The 21,186-nt window shown below is 35.4% G+C and overlaps 2 protein-coding genes across 2 annotated transcripts; one reads left to right on the top strand and one right to left on the bottom strand.

The window, feature by feature from the left end:
* Positions 1-783: 783 nt before the first annotated feature.
* LOC129455423 (tapasin) lies at positions 784-3,867 on the bottom strand. Its single transcript, XM_073858541.1, has 8 exons — positions 3,711-3,867; positions 3,210-3,404; positions 2,770-3,018; positions 2,130-2,489; positions 1,594-1,917; positions 1,356-1,457; positions 1,226-1,254; positions 784-1,119 (listed from the first exon to the last, which is right to left on the bottom strand). Exons 1-8 carry the CDS (start codon positions 3,799-3,801, stop codon positions 1,108-1,110), a joined length of 1,362 nt encoding a protein of 453 aa, XP_073714642.1. The 5' UTR covers positions 3,802-3,867; the 3' UTR covers positions 784-1,107.
* A 3,032-nt stretch (positions 3,868-6,899) lies between these two features.
* Positions 6,900-16,923, top strand: LOC129455412 (BOLA class I histocompatibility antigen, alpha chain BL3-7). The gene is made up of 8 exons (XM_073858743.1): positions 6,900-6,948; positions 8,489-8,749; positions 14,975-15,250; positions 15,685-15,984; positions 16,250-16,348; positions 16,452-16,469; positions 16,564-16,647; positions 16,763-16,923. The coding sequence occupies exons 1-7, from the start codon at positions 6,900-6,902 to the stop codon at positions 16,611-16,613; spliced, it is 1,053 nt and encodes a 350-aa protein (XP_073714844.1). The 3' UTR covers positions 16,614-16,647; positions 16,763-16,923.
* The last annotated feature ends 4,263 nt before the right edge of the window (positions 16,924-21,186 follow it).

The raw sequence follows: 21,186 nt of genomic DNA, 5'->3' as shown, positions 1-21,186 counted from the left end.
TCACAGGTAGCATATATATCTATTGTCTATAACACGTATCCCTGTAGGGCTCCCTCGGGCCGAGGTGGGGAACCATACATAGAGTACATAGATGCATTACTGTGCACTGATAGTTACATCAGCAATGCCACTATATTGGACTGGGCAAGACTGCCTTATAAACACATGCTATACATTATATAAAGAGAAAAGTAATTGCTCATAGGAAATAATCACTCATGGCGATTTGAATGTAACATCGCCTCAAAACACTTACACGTAACACTTTACAATAAGGTTATATTTGTTAACATTACTTAATGCATTAGCTAACATTAACTAACAATGAACAATACTTCTACAGCATTTATTAATCTTAGTTCATGTGAATTTCAGCATTTACTAATACATTATTAAAATGAAAAGTTTTAACTGTTAACATTAGTTAATACAACATGAACATGAACAATTGCTACAATACTGGAATTAACAAAGAATAATACATGCTAATAAACTATATTGCTCATTGTAAGTTCATGTTAAGTAATGCATTTACTACTATTAACAAATACAACCTTATTATAAAGATCTTTTGACAGTTTATCCATGTTTTGTAATATCATCCACTTTATTTATATTTGCTGTTGACTTACACTATTATGCTGAATGTTTTATACATGATCAACAATGAATATCAATGTTGATCATAGCACATAGTGGCAATAATATGAAATGCAATCACACAAAAAACATAAAATATGTAATGGTTTTATTGTTGGCATTTACAAAAATTGTTATTATTACAATCTTTTTAGATGCAAGAAAATTGTCAACATACACACAAACAAATCAGGGACCACATAAGTCTATTGATTTTATATACAGCTTTATTAATAACACACACCCTCACAGAAAAGGTTTTGTATTTTTAGAATTGAAAAGTACATTCAAGTATCATTTTCACAAATAAGTTATTTCCAAAAGTGTCTAATTTCTGGGAACCAACATCTGTCTCATTTGTTCCTTAAGTGTAGTTTAAAAAAAAAACAATGAACTATGTGTTGGATAAGAAAAAACAAAACGTCCAGATTGAGAAGACCTTGTGTAACATCACCTCCAGGACCAGGTTTACCTCTCCTTCTACAAAAGAGACAGAGATGCACAATAAAGATACAGACGAATTATATATGCATCCTAAATTAAACTTTTAACAGTAATGTTTATAGTATTATAAACAGTATGTTACCTTTTCATTTGATTCAGTTCCAGTGGAGTCTACAAAAACAGTTTACATTCTTATGTCAATATACCTGTAATGAGAACTTTTGTGATGCAAAATAAATGAGTATTATAAAGATCATACTGAACAAACTCACCAGAAGAACTGAATGTCCAGTACAAAACCTTTATGACTCCATAAAGCACAAGAGCAACAGCAACCATTGCCATTGAGTCTTCAATAGATGGAGCACTAACACCTGATATAAATACAATATAAACACTCACTCCTCATATCAATACAATAACATTAATATTAATACAAATCTTAAACATATATTTAGCATTTTAGTCTTTCCAAAAAAAGTATTAGCATCTTTCCATGGCATGACTCACCAATCACATTGAGTGTTGCACTTGCTCGCCTTGTTTCTCCACGATGTTTGGCTACACAGGTGACCTCACCACCACGTCCGAGCCTCAGTTTCCCTGTGTCCAACTCTAGCCGGGTGCTCTGACTGAAGGTGCCATCAGATGCCTGTCTGTGACCCGTCACACTACCCTGACCCAGAGATCGAGACTTCCCATCAGCACCAGTAAACTCCCAGCTCAGCTCCAGTATGTGAGGAGCAAAACCAGACGCTTCACATTGAGCCACCACCACCTGCCCAGGTACAAGCAGAGGAAGAGGAGACGGGTAGATGGAGAGAGATGGAGGCTCTAAAAACATACAAGAAAGAGGAAAGACGCAGTGGTTTGACTTCTATATGTCCTTATATTCTATATAACAAATGCTGACTGTGTAAACTAGTCTAAGATGACGATGCATATAAAATGAATTTAATCAATTAGTCAGCTACAGAATTAGCTATTATGGTTTATTATACAAATATGACAATGATATGAAATAGACAATAGAGTAAATCTCGTACCAACAATCTCCAGGTCCACAGCTACCTGTGCCAGCAGGTGTGGTAGATAAACTGTACAGATGTAAGTTCCTGAATGTCTCACTTGAGCCTCTTCTAAGATCAGAGATGCATTGCCTGTCTCATAGAGAGCTGGGATGTCAATTTCAGCTCCTGTCTCTGATGTCTCAGCAAACCGATCGTTTTTGCCATCATAAGCAATGATCAGCCGTCCTTCACCCCGAAACTGATAACGCCACTCAATAGAGAAACCAGAGCCATGAAGTGGAGATGATGGGTCTACCCAAAACCCACAGTCCAGAAGAACCTCCTCACCCAGTCTAGAGCGGACCGATGGGGTTTTACTGGAGACACTGAGAATAACTTTAGAAAGAGACAGAAAAACAATACAAGTAAGGAAGTAAAGACGACAAATAAACATAGCTTATTAGATATATCAGGGGAAAAGGAAATTAAAGTTGTTTCTTAAATCCATTATTTGTAGCTACTGTATTTTTGAATGTAAGCTACAAAGACAAATAAATAATCGTAACACTCTTTTTTGATACAAACACCACTGATCAACTTTGCAATTTTAAGAGATTTAATACTGTAAATACATAACCTATTTCTTCTGCAAAATATATCTAACTAAGCTACGTACCATTTGGCTCTTTAGAAGTTAAGGGTGCTCGCATGATATTGGACAACGTCAGCTGCTCATCAAGTCCTTGTGCTGCCACTGAGAACCAATCAGCTTGCAGGTAGGTTGGACTTTGGGCGGAGTCAGTCAAAGCAGATGCCCATCTGACCATAGAGGCGTGAGGCATGAAAGGGTTTATCTCACATTTGGGTTTATGAACAGAACCTTTGGCTGGATTCAGGGCTGAACTGCAGAAGGTGCCAGCTGGATCTAAAGTGAATCCCAGTTAATGCATTACATATAGTTTTACACAAAACACTTTAGTCTAGACTGTAGACTAGAGTCTAGAGCATCATCTTTGATTTGAGAGATGTTTCTATCAGGTTTAGTTACAGCAATATTAATATTAAACTATATTATTAGATCAAATTAACACATCTTTTAAAAGTCTTAACACAGACCTGTCACATAGTAAATTCTGGATGGGCTGATATCTGCTGGAGGATGAAGATCATTTATTGTATCTTCACTGTAGGCTTCAGTTGTGATGAACATTAGAGATTTCTCTTGACTCATTGGTACTGACAGACCCCCTCCATGACCCGGTTTCTCCTGAACAAACCAACACTCCAGAACTGGACATCCAGAACCTGAGACTAATAGTTATAAGAGATAATGACATGGGGATTATGAGCATTGTATGGTTATTAAGTAATCGACAGCCATCATATCATAAATTTTAATATCATCATTTTTGCATTATTTCTTCAATGCATATTTGATTTGTAAAGAGTCTTGCTATGGCACTCAGCTGTAAATAGTTTAGAAATCGTTTCTATCGTTTGCAGCATAAATACAACCATACCTACGAGACACAAACAATTCATAGTAGTTGCAGCTGTTTCTTGATCTTGAATCTATTAAGCTGTGTATTTTAATGAACAAAATGCATCAGAACTTACCACCAAAAAACAATGTCAATGCGATGAAAGACACCTTGTAAATAGTCGATAGATGGCACATTTTAGCTCTCTTGGTTGAAATAATGCTCATATGCAGGTTACCGAGCTGTTTGGTGTATTAAACACCCAACTGGTTTTCCCCAAAACATCCGTGCAGCTTCCAGCGTTTTACTTTCATTTTCAATGTTTGTGACGCATGCGCAAATGACGTCTTTTCGGGACTCATGCAGTTAATGTAACGTCTTTGTGACTTTAAATGTCACAGTCAAACTGCCTGCAAAAAATAATAATAAAACGTCGTATTATTGCCTCGCACAACGTGCATTAAAATCACAACATAATGTATTTTTGTCTTTAGCCACCAGATGGCGCCCCAAGAGAACAATCCAATAGAGGGTATGCATTGACGTCACTTTTCCACGTGACCACGCCGGAACTCGCCCTGTTGAGTGGCAAACATGGCTGGTTTTCATAGGGGCTGCTGCGAAAATGCCGGTAAAACTGACTATTGTCAGCTTAAATTAAATTTAGTTGGACTTGATAGCAGAGGTGGACAATACATTTTCCAAGCATCTGTGCTTTATTAGGATGTTTGTATTGGAATTTTTTTTACTTCACTACATTCTAAAGCATAGAATCATACTGTGTATTCTTTATTATTGCATATTAAATTTTATTTAATACCTAATTACATTAAAATTGTGTACTTTTACTTGAGTAAAAGTACGTTAATGTAGTACTTAAATATTAAATGTAAAACAAACACGTGTATTTATGGAATATAATAGAGTAAAAATTATGATAATATGCATTAATGTATGTTTTCCAAAGAAAAACACGAATAAAATACAAATACTTGAAAAATACTTTTAAGTAGAAAGTAAAACCTCTGCTTGATAGTGACCCTAGCAACTTGTCAAAACTCACCTGTGGTCTGTGGACCTTGGAATGAACGATCAATTTACTTCTCCTTTCGGTGTTTCTTGGCAGTCTGTTAAACGATAGCTCAGAATTCTTGTTAAAATAAAACACAGTCTAACGCACACCAGCTTTTTCCCATTTAGATGCGTTTTCCCCGTGTTTCCGCTGATTTCCCACTACTCAAATGCTGCCGCTCTGTCTTTTGCCACTCAGTGGGCGTAACCGCAGGCACTTTCATCGAAGGTGACGTCACATGCATACCCTCTTTTACAAATACATGGATATGTTAGCAGCTCGGTGTCACGTGATTTCTCAGAATAAAGTTCAGTCAGGGACACAAGGAAACAGTAGCTTTTATGTATGAAAAACACAAACTCAAACCTGTATGGTCAGTGTAGTTGTATAGTTTGGTTATATATTATTTTTTCAATATTATTTTGTTGATTGGCCAAATTAACTGGGACATTGGACATCAACATCTTTGATTTCTTTCAAATTAAGGATTTTCTGGTCACTTTCTTTTAAGCAGAATAATTTCTACATAAATACATGTTTTACATTTTATCTTCAATAACAACGATCTTTAACCAAAGACTGCTTTAACTAAGAGCTTCATCGCAAAATATTGATAAAAATAATACAAAATATTCAAATTACTAGTACAGTGTTATATATTTTGTTTACTTGGGTATTTGCATTATGCCAAATGTTTTTTTATCTAGAGAAATTTACTATTTTAACCAATGTAACATCCCTCCTTTGTTGGCTGTCAATGTTGTCATGTCTGCTAGTGATTTTTGAATGTTTTTTGAAATGTTAAAACTTCTACTTTTCAACATCTGTAGTTCTGTAGATGTTGGCTCTAAGGACCACTTATCTTTGTAGTAAAATAACTTGTCTTGTTTTACTCAGTTTTATTGTGAAATGTTTTTACTGTACTGCATGTTATACACTAGAGTCTATTTTGCTATCTGATTCTAAATAAAGACATGAACTAATTGCAGCACTTCAATCAAATTTTCCTGAAAAGTGATGAATTTAAAAGCAGTTATCTCGCATAAATCTGCATGCCTTTTTATGTTATGAAATAAATGTAAAAAAATTGCCATTTTACAAGATTTTGTAAAATGGCCTGGGCACATTTGTGGAGCTCTAGAAAACTGACAATTAGAAAAGATTTTTTTATTATTTAAAAAAAAAATTCAAGCCAAATGTTTTCTTTAATAAGGATTGCACATTATCAGTCCACTAGTCACTCTTTTCATAACCACAGTGGATGAAATAATGAAGCTTTAAATGCACCTACTGTGAAACATTTTTGCTACATAGCATGGGGTGCCTTTGAATCTGTGGAGGGCACAATAAAATCCCACAACTAGGCATTCTGGAGTATAATGTACTGGCAAGTGTTAAAGCTGTGTCTCAGTTACAGTTGATCATGGGTCCTCCAGCAGGACAATGACCTAAAACACACAGCTACAGGTAACCAAGAATAGCTAAGAACAAAACAGTGAACTCTGAAATTGCCTCATATGAGCTTTGTTTTGAATCCTATTGAACATCTATGGAAAGAACTGGAACAAGCAGTCTGGAGAAGCTAATCTGCTAACTTAATGAACAATATATGCAATATAGTTTTGTCAGAAAATTCTTTATTGTTTTAAGAACGCTAACTAAACACACTCATGTTAGTAGCTGTCAGATAAACTGATTTTCTGAGCCAATTAGCAACTTGCTTTACTGTTTACTTGTACTATAATGTTATTAGTTTTGTTTCCTTCATTTGATTTGATGTACTATATTTCTTTAAAAATTAAAACTAGCCTTGTTTAAAAATATCTTTGTAGCCTACTCCCAACAGTAGGCTACAACATATCTGATAAGTGCTGTTTCATATTAGAATTGGACATCTCATGGACTTCCACTATATAATTGGGTGCACCACTGCATTTAATGTTACATTTCAACAATGATCCAACATAATCTCAGTTAAGTCAATGGGCTATTGATTTATTAATTTATTTACAATGATGACACTGGCGCCACTTTCGGTGATTAACCCAGTAGTGGAAAGACCCTGTGGTAACTCGTGACGTTTAACATCCCCAGAAAATCTATTGGCTGGAATTGAGATTTAGACGATCGCGCAAAGAAATTTTCACCAGTACACAGTGCGACATCTGAGTGGCGAGGTGCAAATATTGTATTGATTTCTGCAGAACAAATATTTCTAAAGAAAACTTCAGCGGATCAGGGGAAAGGGCAAACATGCGGTCTGTGGTGCTGTTGCTCCTCGGAGTTCATCTGTCTTATGCTGGTTAGTAAATTATTTAAATTTATGATTTTTGTTGAGTTATTCTCTTTAAAGGTTTACATACATCTTTAGAACTTTCAATCGTAGGGTATCTACTTATTAGAGCATATTTTCATTGTATTTTAATGACATTTGCTGGAAATATGTATCATATTTATAAATATTTATAACAAAACAAATAAAGAAGCAAATAGGCTAACAAAATGTAAACATGCTTGTAACAGGAAATTTAAGTCCTCTTAATAAAATTATTTATAACAGCCTTGAATATTCACAAATATAGTTTTGTTTGTTAGTTTGTGGGTTTGAGTTTTTTTAAACTAAACATAGCATCTTTTATATCTAGTATGCTAGTGTGCTGTGTATCAGATGCAGTTTCGTTTCTGTCCTAAGTAATCTTTTTCTACCCAGAGACCAGTGACGAACCAAACCAAAACCAATATCTTCCGTTTTGATCTTCCATAACTCTTTTGCTAATTATTTTTCTTTAAGTGGGCTTGTACACTTTTAACCCTGATTTTGTTTTAACCCGAATAGTTAAGTAACCTAAACTCTGAAATATACCCTCCATTCACCAAGATTTTTTTAGTTGAATTATTATTATTATTTTAGCTTATTTATATCTGTGGCTTTGCAACATTTCAAGTTTGCAGCATGCATAAATTAAACTGCCACCGTTATAATAATGCAGTTTTTGTGTATTTATTTATACTAGTGCAGTTGTTTTTGTTATCATTGTTGATTATTATTTTTGTGGTGAAATTAAGATCTCATCTTTTCACTTCATAAGATTTGATTACTGTCACAATTAATGATATTTGTGTGTTAAGTGTTGAGGTCTCTGTGTGATAAGTGAAGTTGAAGCCTCACTTACAAGGTGGACTCTTTTTTTAGAGGCAAAGATTGGAGAGTTCTCTTTATATTATAAAACTGTGTTAAAATAAGATGTGTGGAATATTGCAACGTTTCTCATATTGATAACTGACCATTTGTAGAACAGGAAATGTTTTGTTGATCTAACAAGTCATGTATTTCTGGAACGAGACATTTCACATTAAGTAAACATAAAATTCAAATAACGGTTATCAATCTTAAGTACATTTAACTTAAATTTACTTGTTTGTTTAACAAAGCAAAATTAAAAATTTTAGGGCAACGAGTTTACTTGTATTTTTAAATTTAAATGAATTTGTCTGGGCTTACTGTGTATGACCGCAGACTTCATGTCCACTAGATGGCATTACAATCTTATAAATTTAACCTTTTCTTTGCAAATGAAATAAACAACAATTATTGAGTACAGTTCTAACACAACACATTATTAAATATATTAAGTAAGCTTATATTTAATTCCCTTACATATGTCTTTGAATAAAGTGAGATCTGGAAGTGAAGGACACATTTAATATTTTGGTATATTAACTTTTTACTGTTTTTATTTTTGCGTTTTTCACCCATTGTGACATTTTAACACACTATACAGGAGGATATCTAATTTAAGATGATGACTAAAATCTAATTGTTATTGTATCTTTGTTCACAGGAAGACACTCTCTGCAGTACTTCTATACTGGTGTGTCTGGAGACATTAATTTCCCAGAGTTCACTGCTGTTGGTCTGGTTGATGAAGGGCAGTTTATGTACTTTGACAGCAACATAATGAAAGCTGTGCCAAAGACAGAGTGGATGAGACAGAATGAAGGAGCAGATTACTGGGACAGTCAGACTCAGATTGCATCTGGAAATCATCCGGTCTTCATAAACAACATCCAGGTTGTAAAAGAACGGTTCAACCAGTCAACAGGTATGAACTGTTAACAAATTCACTGCACACACCGACAACATGATCATAGATTAACATTACAGAATTTTACTTGAATGTAAAAAATAGTAATTTATTTCAGCCCAATGGGTGGTAAATTATGGAAATTAAATTTTTACACAATTGTAGAAACACAAGTAAGTATCTGTATTATTTTAAAGTGTATTTTAACCGCACACACACACATGCACACGGGCACCGTAAGGGGGTGAGGGGTGGGGGGGGTTGTTAGGACGATTCTAAGGGCCCATAAACTTTTTGGGGCCCCAGCCAAGGACAGTGCGGCACACGCAACCCCCTTAAGCTGAGCACTTAGCTCCGCCCCGTCTTTACTCTGCGTTTTAGCGCCGTCTTCAGTCTAACAATGCGGAGTGAACTTCACAAGAGAGCAAGGTGTGTGTATTTACTGCTATTTGCTATGATATCTGCATATGTGCACTTCCTTACTATAAATCCAGTTTACCCAATGTGACGCTGGAGCAATACAATGCAGTTTTCTTTCGACTATAAAGTCTTCGCTTTGTTCGCTTTGCTGGGTTGTTTTTAACCCAGGGCTGGGTCACTATTGGACAAAACACACTGCTGGGTTAAAATGACCCAACTGCTGGGTTGTTTTAACCCAATTGCTGGGTTAATGTCAATCAACCATCTTGAAACAACCCAGTAGTTGGGTTAAAATAATAACCCAGCAGTTGGGTCATTTTAACCCAGCAGTGTGTTCTGTCCAATAGTAACCCAGCCCTGGGTTAAAAACAACCCAGCATTTTTTAGAGTAAAAAAACACAAGGTGATTTACGGTCCCTGTTTTGTGTTATGATTCTAACGCGAAGTCAGGCCTTATAAGCTGTTTTAATTAACGTTGCCCATATAAGCTTATTAACATAAACTAGAAATGTGATCGGTAACACACTCCAATGTTTTTTAACGCAATATGCCAAGAAAGGATTTTTAGGCAGTCGAGAATAGGGTTGATTGTGATAAAACAGAAATGCAACGAAGGCTAAACTAGTCCAGTAATGTATATTAAAGCTTCTCACCTTGCAACAGGTTTAAGAAATCAATGGAAATCTGTCGTAATCTGCTATAGTTATTTCATTTCAGAGTCCCGTTGATTAAAAAACAGTCTGAAGACTCATTTAAGAGTATAGCTGTTTTCTCGAGTTCACTGCTTCAATGATCCGTCGTTATTTTTGCTTTAGTGTAGCTGCTGGTGTGTGAAACCTGTTAATTATAATAATTATAATACAAGCTTTGGTCAAGCGTTTTTGACTCAGTCTTATTTGAGGCATAAGATGCATTGTTGTTGTTCGCCATTTTTAAATGTTACAGTTTTATTAGTGTGTGTAACAGCTCAAGTATACAGTATGTCACTGAGACTGTCTCTGAAAATCTGACTAGAAGTCTCAAATCTTATTGTGAGATAAAAAGCATCACAGTTTGATTTCAAGCATTAATTTCACTATGATTTCATTCAATCACTGACATGACATTACTCAGTCAATATTAAAGATATCAAGTTTATATTTTCACAAAATGTTCTTTATGTATCATCTATTCAATATTATTCGCATTTATTTCTATAGCCAATTTTTACAGTTTTGCACTCCTTCCAGTAAATCTGTCTTAGTGGTTCAGTGTTAGACAACTATCTAAACGTGTATAATTTCACTACCACAGACAGTGATGAATGAGTGACCGATGTATCACTTTAACCTCCACTATTATCAGCGTTAAAAAGATTTCCAAAACCCTTTAAACCAATCAATGTTGTTTCATCAACAATACAAGTGATCGAATAAAACAAGAATAGAATATAAAATATGTACCAGTGAATAAAGTGACTGTGCACCTCCAGTAGGATATAAATATACCAACCCAATATCACGCAATTGCGTACCTATAGTCGCGTAGTTTTGTGGGTCTTTTCCGTGGCACTGGCGTGTTTTTCCGCCTTTTTGCGTGAACATGTCACGTATTTCTGTTTACGTGTCATGTATTTGTAACTCAACAGTTTTGTCCTATTTTCTTACCATTGTCGCTTCGGTTTAGGGTTTTAGATTTACATAAAATGACATCCTTTCCCAAACCCAACTCTAACCCTAATGCCAGGCAACAATGGTTTAAAAATCATAAAATATAAAAAAATAAACCTTAAAAAAAGGCATAAACTCACTTAAAGTGACATCCTAATGCAAACACAAAATCTTACCCTAAACCGAAGCGTCAATCATTTAAAAATAGGACAAAACACGTAAACAGAAATGCGTGACGTTCACGCAAAAAGGCGGAAAAACGTGTCAGTGTCACGGAAAAGACTCACAAAATTACGTGACTATAGGTACATAATTTTGAATACAGGGTTATATACACAAGTGTGCATGATAGATGAGGTACAAACATCAGAGTTACCTTTAATAAAGCTTTTATACCCATGACCAAAACACTGCTATACAAACACCGAAACAATGAAGGAAGCTGAAAGGCTGTCAACCTCACAAACATCCTAATGTTATGAAAGTGTCCTGATGGGGAAGAGGCGCATAAACATATCCCTGTAACCCATTTTTGAAGTGTTATGCTTACAGCAGATAAAATTCAACTCTGAGTTTATCCGCAGATGTTCTCCAGAGTTTCAGCTGTACCCCTTAACATTTGAATTAATAACTTTTAATAATACAATCTGAAATTCAATCATCAAATAGTAAAGAGATAAGAAACAGCAAGATCTCTAAATATAATCTTAAAGGAAAATATAAAACTCAAACCACCAGAATCATCTCCATGTTTAGGAGAAATAGGAAAGTTCTGCCTATAATCTAAACGCTTTAAAATATGTCAAGCGTTTTATTTGAGAAAAATACTTCTGTAAAACTCAACAGCGAGACACAACAAACAACTACAAAACACAAGACAGTGAGACAAAACATAACAGCAGCTCTGATCCCAAGCAAAGTGAGCTCCAGACATAATTTTAATGTAACATAGTCACACTGTGAAGTCTCTTTCAAAAGGTAGATAGTCCTGTCTTCAAACCCTACTGAAAAATCCAGCTAAGGCCAGCATAAGTTGATATCTGAATTAAAACTGGTCCTCCCAGCCTGGCAAAGCTGGTGGATCAGCCGGTCTTCCAGCCTGACCTGCTAAGTCCAGCTAGACCAGCTTAAAAAGTCACCAAAACACAGCTAGACCAGCTTGCTACACCAGCAATACCAGCTAAAACCAAGATGGAAGACCAGCTAAAACCAGCTTACCAGCTGGATTATTTAGTAGGGAAGTGTTTCGGTTTGCCAAATACTGAGCCAGCATCACTTGTGTGTCCTGTACAGAGAAACATCACATGAGTCTGATTCCACTTAATGATTCAGTTTCATAAAGTTCATTAACAACTGAACTCACTGATGTCTCTAAATAACAGTGAGTTCACACAGACACAAAAGCTCACACACACAGCTACACAACATACTAGTTAATTATTCGGCTGAAAACAGCAAAAAAAAAAATTTCGGCTGAACAAGTGAAAAGGACGAATACATTTTATCGAACGATGACGTGATCAAATAGCAACCAGCGCTGAGTGAGAAGCACTCACGCTTTATAAACATAGCAAACACAACAGTGAAAGTATTTCAAAGTGTCAGAGAAAGACACAAAAACATACAGCGTTACAAGTTTAATGTATCATTTAAAATCAAGAACATGCAGACTATGACGGGAGATTACAATCCTAGTTACTTGTCTGCTGAATGCACAAACACGGTCAGCGAGAGACTCTTTGGCGCTCCATCTCATGTCATAGATGAAAAAAGGTACACGGACCAATGTAGAGCGAAGGCAGTGTGCAAAAAAACTTTATATACCAATGACAAACTTGCTTGTATTAAACAAACAAATAAAATGCTTATTAACAAACGTTTTTTGTGAGACAGCAGCGCATTAAGTGATTTTTCGTGTCAATTATCACGCAGTTTCACTCTCCCACTGCTCCGTACTGTAGTGCGCGTCCTGGACCGAGCAAACAGACCCGCGTCCACTTCCCATCATAAGTGCTGTCTTTTGTTGCATAAGCGTCGTTGCAAGTTTCTTAAGGTGGAGTGTTATAGCGTATTTGTGTTTTGTGCGAGGATAGAATATCGGATTAATATCCGTTTAGCCAAGATGCACTTATGTGGCCACATTTTTTAACAAATCTTATAGCTGTCCAATCAGAGAAAACAACCCTATGTCTATAAAAACGCCCTATGTCTCCTGAAATGTTCATTGTTAAATAGCGCTTTTTAAAAACGTAACTTATACAATAGTAGGCACAATGATTGGGATAAATGTTCATGTTTCATTTTATTCGGCTTCTAGCAAGAATTTTCCTTTTAGTGCATCCCTACAACAGACACAAACTCTCTCTGTCAGGTCTGTTAAGGCGAGCATAACTGAAGTTTGTGGCATCTGCGAGTAGGGTGTGATCAAAACGATCTCAAATCGAATCTTGTTAAATTTTCTGTCAATAACGATGATAAGCTCTGGATGCTTTACTTGATATGAATAAATCTAACAACCTATCACATAGCAGAAATAAACAACTGCTTACAGAAGAGATGAGTTACAAATATCTCACCAGTCAGGTGCTACCTTTACTCTCTTATACGCAGGATCAAAACACTGTTATACAAACACAGAAACAATGTAAGGAAACAGAAAGGCAATGAACACCAGAAACGTTCTTATAGTGGGGCTGTGTCCTGATGGGAGAGGCACTAATATATGTCCCTGTATGTCATGTTTAAGTATCAATACTTTAGGATGATTTGACATATTAGTCAGCTACTAAAGTTTAGTTAGTTAAAAACAGGTTCATCTGTAGGGGTGTTTATAACTCTCTGTGTGTTCGACTTCATGCGGTGCTGTGCAGACCGATCGGCGTATGACATCAAAGTACCGCGAGAGCGATTTCATCGCTCTCGCGGTACTTTGATGTCATACGCCGATCGGTCTGCACAGCACCGCATGAAGTCGAACACACCTAATTTTATTTTCATCATTATTATCAGCCCATAAGCCGCATAAATTAAACCTCATTTATCATCATTCACTCCGTTACACAACACAGTCAGCAAACACATTGATGAAATCACACACAGACACTGTCATCTTCAACACAACTGTTGAAACACAAATGTGTGTCTGCATTAAATTCATTCATTGCACACCCAGTCTCCAGACACAACATATCTATAGTCTAAACACAAACACACACGTACACACTAAAAACAAACACTACACACCTTACACTCAATCATACATACTGTACACACAAACACACACATAAACACATTGAGCGTTCTGCAGTTCTTCATCATCATAGAAACTAAAGTAGAGCCAGAACACCTAAACACACACAAACACGCACACACAACAGCATTAATAACAATACAACTTACACTGTGTTTCTCCATTAAAGTATATACACAGCATTAAGTATCATTGAGTCCTAATAAACACAGCAATGATTTGATCTGTCGACACAGAGATGAGAGGATCAGAGAGAATGAAGAGATATTTTATATGTTTACAGCAGATGAGAATAAACAATGAGACAACTGAGAATTTCACAAAAGTATTCGGTTTGCTTTAGTTTGCTTTAGATTAGCAAGTTTGTTGTCTTTATTTGGATTGCCTGCACATTAAGTCGATGTATAGTATCTCTTAAATTGTGTAGTTGAACACAGATCACTTTGACAGTATAAGTTTACCAATCTAGTTGATTGTAGATTTATAGACCTATTTGATAGCATTGTGTGATGATGTTGAGTAACATTCTGTATTTTTGAATAACAGTATTTTGCTACAGATTTGTGCTCTGGTTAAATCGATTGCAGTCATTAGTTTTGCTGTAACACTGTTCAATTATCAATGTAAAAAAACTTTTCAGAACAGGTTCAGTCTTGGTCCCATCTTTCATTACCAGAATACATTTCAGCTAAATAATACACATGCCATGTTTCACATAACTATATTTATCTAATATTGTCATGACTGATATTTTGTCTTAGTATCAGTCAGCCAGTTAGGCCATCATTATTACCTGTTTTTATAAGGATGTTTTATTGTGTTGAAAGAAGAATGTTATTCTTGCTCAGTACGCAAGACTTGTGTCTATACTTGAAGACAGGAAGAATTGTGAGTGTGATATTTGATGTTGTTTAATTTTCTCAGGTGTTCACACCTTTCAGTTCATGGTTGGCTGTGAGCTGGTGGATGATGTTACCACTGGAGGATACTGGCAGTACGGTTATGATGGAGAAGACTTGCTCAGCTTTGATAAGAACACACTCACTAATATTGCTGCTAATCCTCAAGCTGTCACCACCAAAAACAAATGGGATGCTGACAGAGCTCAATCAGAAAACCGGAAAGCATATCTGGAGAATATATGCATTGAGTGGCTGAGGAAGTATGTGAGCTACGGCAAGAACACTCTGGAGAGAAAAGGTAGAAATATCAGTTACATTGACAATATACAGCATATGATATATTTTCATTTTATTTACTTTTCCTTGTTAAGTCAATGGGCTGTAAGGTTTTAGCAGGGATTTCTAAAAGTCATACTTCATGAATAAATGTAATAATTAATATAATAAAATGCTTAAGAAAAGAATTTTGTCTTTTAATTTGGCAGTGTCTATAAAATATACTAAATAAAAAGCCAGTCTTTCTCTCTTTCATATTCACTTTTTCCAATTCACCCGTGCAGTATCTTAATTTGTGTATTGAAGAAAGCCTCATATCATCAACTGTTTAACAGTGTTATCTGCCATTTTACTGTATATGCTTTAGCTCAAATACAAATAATAGGCCACAGAACAGCATGCTTGATGTTCAATTTCTGTTTCATGTTTCATTTCATTTCTACTGTCTGTTTCTAGCTGCACCTGAGGTTTCTCTACTGCAGAAAGACTCCTCGTCTCCAGTTATCTGTCATGCTACAGGTTTCTACCCCAGTAACATCATGATGACCTGGAAGAAAAACCAAGACGATCATAATGAGGATGTGGAGGTCATTTCAACTTTACCAAACGCAGATGGATCATTCCAGAAGAGCATCAGTCTCTCAGTGAAGCCTGAGGAGTGGAAGAACAATCCAGATATCTACAGATGTGTGGTTCAACATGTGGGAGGAGAGAAAGTTGTCCTGCTGAATGAAAAGAACATCAAGTCAAACTCAGGTATGTGTAAGAAAGAAAAAAATCACTTAAAAATTAAAAATTAAAGCACATTTTATTTGGGGGGGGGGGTTCTCAATGTGCTGTAGTAGGTCAAGGTATTGCATTCCTTCATTAATTAATTTCAACAGCTTTAGTGGGGGCTTTCCTTTAAATTTGTTAGAAATAACCAGAGCAATTTTCAGTAGACAGTTTCTGTTTGTTGTGTAGTATGTTATATGTATTCTTTGGTGTATGTATTATTAGTATTTATATTCTTCTATTTCAGCTTCTAACAACATCATTGCTATTGTTGTGGGATGTCTTGTGGCTTTGGCTGCTCTTGCTCTTATAATTGGACTCATTGTGTGGTGGAAGAAATCTAATGGTAAGTACAAAAGCTGCACATCAAAGCAAAACATTTCACAACAAAACTCCACCTATTTACTCTAATAAAATGTACTCATTACATATATTATTTTTCTCTTTAGGCTATGGAAAAGCAAGCAGTAAGTATTATGTCTCTACTATTTTTGTCTCTTGAGAAACAGCGTTTGTCCTAAAGAAAGTTATTTTCTAAACAAACCCAATTTTGTCTTGTAGCCAATGACAGTGATTCTGAAAATTCTGGTCAACCATTGCCAAAAGCATAAATTGCTGTGAAAGCTGCATGTGAGGCCTTTCATAGTAAGTGTATTTTACTTTTTAAGCATGTTTATTTTCAAAATTGTAAAGATTTTAAAGACTGTATATCACTGCCTGCAACTTGTTTGTATAATGTAGACCTGTATTTTTTGTGTAGGTGGATGTATGGAAATATGGATGTATTGGCACAAAGGAGCTGTAGAAAGGAGATGGATTTATAAGTAAAATGTTTTGACAGCAGTAAATCTTTCATGAATTTATTCAAGAGGTTTTTGGTTTATGCACTTTTTTCTCTTGATGTCTTATTGATTTAACAGCCACATTTTGAGGACCAGTTTCGCAGACAAGGCTTAAGCCTATAGTACCAGACTAAAAAGCAGATCTAAGCAGTTGAAGTAATTGAAATAATAATTGAAAATAACTTGCACTGACATATCTTAATATATATCAGTGCCATTGTTTTGTCTCAAGAAACACACAACAGTAATGTTTTGTCTAAATCACAAGCTACTTAATTTTCCTAATTGAACTAAGGCTTAATCCAGGCTTCATTTAAGGCCTGGCTGTGAAACCAGCCCTGAATGGTAATTATTGAAATACTTTATTTTATTTCTTAAAATGATTAAATGATAGCTCATGATATAATGAAAGCAAATGTGGTAGTAGTTTAAAGTGTATTTTATAATGTTAATTTCGAAAAATAATTTGGTTTCTTAAATCTTTACAAAATGCAAACATTACTGGCAATTTTTTTGTTAAAGCACATTTTTACTCTTTTTTTTTTAGTTTCATAAATGTGATGTATTTTAATAACTTTCTTCATTGTATATATACCTCTAGTGTATTGTTTTAGTTTGTGATGGGATAAAGTTGAAGAGTGAAATTTAGGTAAATTTGATGTATAACTAAATTTTCATGTTATTTAGCCTACTGATATGATTTTTAAGGGGTAAACGTACAGATCTTCTCAAGTGAATATTTATGCTACAATTCAAGAGAATGTTGGGGAAAACTGTTAAATTAAATAAATAAAAATTATTCTCTGTCTGTTGTTATTTTAAGAGGTGTTTACTATATTGTTAGTCCATACACAATGATTGAGGACTTATTAAGAGAAATTATTTTATGAAATTATAAAAATGAGCTTAAAAAAATCTAAGCTCTTTAAGGTTTTCTGCATTACACGCAGAGAAAGTAAATCCATTCCATCGTATGCACCACATAGACTCTTTAAATGCACAGGCTACATTACTTCAACTTGCTAACTATATGTTTTTCAAGCTGTTTGACTATTAGACATTAGGTTTCAAGTGACACATAGTTTTTCGTGTTTTTCAGAATTTGAATTTATGTATTCTAAGCAATTTTAAGAAATTATCAGACAACAGTTAAATATCCCTATCAGTATTTACAAAAAGCATTAATTACAAATAACATTACAAATAAATATTTAGCATGAGTTAACACAACTATTTTTTCCTATCGGTAGATATACTATGTGTGTTTTTGTCTGAATTGATTTTACAAACCAGTCATCAACATGATGCATTGTTTAGCATTTCAATCACATAACACACAACTCTACTATACAGACATATTCTCTAATGCAGTGGTTCTCAAATTGGGGCCAGGGCCCCCAGGGGGGCCACAAGATGATGCCAGGGGGCCCCCAGTTTTATGACATTTTGTAAAATACATTAATTTATCATGAATTCTCTGTAATTCAACCAAAAAATAAGCCTTATAACCAACAGCAGTACTTTGTGTCTTTTTAATTTATTATGTTTTGTTTAATTAAAATGTTACATTTTAAAACTCTTTTTGTCACAAATTTTCTTTGGGGGGCTGCGAAGGAATGCACCGTACACAAGTGGGGGCCGCACGCTGAAAAAGTTTGAGAACCACTGCTCTGATGTACATTTCGTGTTTTAAAATAGTGTCACACATCTGTTGGATCAGTAATAAACACAGGATACTTGAACTGTTCACACAACAAAAGTCAATTATGACTTTTTCATGAACAAATGAGGGGTTACCTGTATTAAACTCAGAGGAAACAATTAAGATTAGTGAATAGGAGAAGCAGAAATAGCTTTAAATAAAGAACAGATGATGAACTAGCAGCACAGATTTCAAGGGACATTTTCATTTCTCTTCCTCCACCTTCAATCTTCCTCTTATTTCAAAAATGTCTGCATTGTTTGGATTGTAAGCCGTGTTCATTTTTCATGCAAGTGTGTAAACAAGTTTGCTTTCTTGTTCACATGGTGAAAATTATGTTATTTGCTTAGTTGGAGAAAACATTGTGATGGTTCTTTACAGCGAAGACAAACAGGATAATTACTTTAGTATTGGACTTTACTTGATTAAAACAACACATAATGGGAATAATGAGATAACAAGGAGGGAGGGGAGGACACCACACAGGTACACACGTGTCCACCAGCTAAACCAGCATAGACCAGCATAATTCCCATGCTGGTCCATGCTGGTTTGATGCTGTTTTTTCAGCAGGGAAAACGGACCAAAAACAAAACTCACACAGTACAACCCCAGACAAAAACGTCTGATCAGACCGAAGTCATGACACAGTCATGATTCCAGTGTTTCAGCAAACAAGCCTTTGTTAAGGTACAACTCACACAAAATAAATCAGGACAGTGCATGGTTCTCAAATTGAAGGGTGTGAGATGGTGCAAGGGGGGCCCAGTTTTATGACATCTTATAAAATACATTAATTTATAAAAAATTCTGTGTAATTAAATCTCTGAAAAAATAAGGCTACAAAGCTGTAGCTATAAAAACTATTAGTGAATGATGTGAATGATGTTTTATATTGGGGCAATCGTGCTCTGGGTGCGCGTGTGTTCATGACTTGCAGTGCGTGTCCGTGTGTTCACTACTCACTGTGATGGGTTAAATTGAGAGTTCACATTTTGAGTATGGGCTACCATGTTTGACAATCACGACACTTTCACTTCACTTAAACTTATTCAGGCAATGGCTTAATTTCCAGAAATCATAAAATATTAATTTTGGATAAACATGATGTCAGCTGAAATATAAAATATAGGTTGCTTCTACACATAATCTATTCTCTGAACACATATTGTTTTTTATAATTTGTTATTTGTATTGTTACAATGTTGTGTGCCAAAATAAAAACTAATAATAAAAATAAAATTTTCAGATTACAGTTTTGTCTTGGTTGCACTTTTTCCAAACTCTTCACAAAGTCTGTTCTAATGTCAGGGAAACATTTCTGAAAAGAAAAACATTTCTGTTGTCTTGCCAACAGATTCTTCTTCATGTGCATCACCAGAGAAAAAATACAGTAAATAGAACTTAAGGCCAAATAAAAGATAAGGAGTTAAAAGCATTGCCCTGTTTTCAGATCTGTTTCCACTACAGTATGCTCTGTCTCTTTAACAGTATGCCCAATGTTGGACTCTGAAGTATATTTATTATATAATTGTGTGATTTACAGTTTTAACATGCTCTACAACATGCAAAACAATTAGGATCTATGTTGCTTGTTTAGGCGAGTGGCTTAAATCTTCTCAGCTCTTGGTCTGCTTTGGTGGCTGCAATAGAGCTAATGTTGTCACCAAACAATACTGACTCATTGGATTACAGATGCCATAGCTCTGGCATATGAGGAACAGCGTATCTAGGGGTCAGGGCACAAAGTTGTGTAGCATCATCAAAGGCACTGCCTAGTAGTTCATCTATAATGACGTTTGTGTGTTTTTATATTGCAAGACATCTAAAACATTCTGGGAGGGGGGGGGCCACAAAGACTGGAGTTGGGAAACATTACTGTGGACGATAAAATCAAGTTACTTAATTTGCAAGCGCCTTTTAAGGTCTTTGAGGCATGCAACACTACATCATATAACCTTGGCATTGTGTGCCCTTTGAACAGGTGTCTAGGCATACTGTTGTATTCACACCCTTATAAAAAATAACTGCAGTACAATGAGGTACAACTACAGTAAAATGAAATACAGCTGTAGATTTGCAATATTTGCATTGTTTTTGCAGGGGCAGATGTAGCCTAGTGGTAAGAGAGTCAGGTTTTAATCAAAGATTTGCCGGTTTAAGGCTCATGGCTGGTGGGTTGTGACTGTGGTCACTTTCACTTTGCAGTTGTATTGTAGTAGTACTTTAAATGTATTGCAGTTCTATTTTAGGAGTACTTTTGTTGTATTACTGTAATACTGCAGTTCTATCTGTTATTATATAATGCAAATCACAGTTTTTCGTGTCGAAAAAACTGCAAAGACGTGCACAGACAGCACTGCGACCGTGGCTTACATTAACCGGCAAGGTGGTCTACGCTGCGTCACGTTGCAGCTCGCACACCACCTCCTTCTGTGTATTAGTCAAACAATAAGAGGATATTACTTATGCAGCCATTCTAATTGTTTTTTATTGCACTTTTTATAGTTTATTATAGCATTGGAGAAGCAAAATGTTTTGAATGCCCTGTAAGTCTCTTTGGATAAAAGTGTCTGCCAAATGCATAAATGTAAATGTACTGTTGAATTTCACCCCCCAGATTATTGGTGTGAGGTCTAA

The sequence above is a fragment of the Misgurnus anguillicaudatus genome, chromosome 20 (assembly GCF_027580225.2).
Source record: "Misgurnus anguillicaudatus chromosome 20, ASM2758022v2, whole genome shotgun sequence".
Classification (NCBI taxonomy): domain Eukaryota; kingdom Metazoa; phylum Chordata; class Actinopteri; order Cypriniformes; family Cobitidae; genus Misgurnus; species Misgurnus anguillicaudatus.
This window is presented reverse-complemented; position numbering and strand designations above follow the sequence as displayed.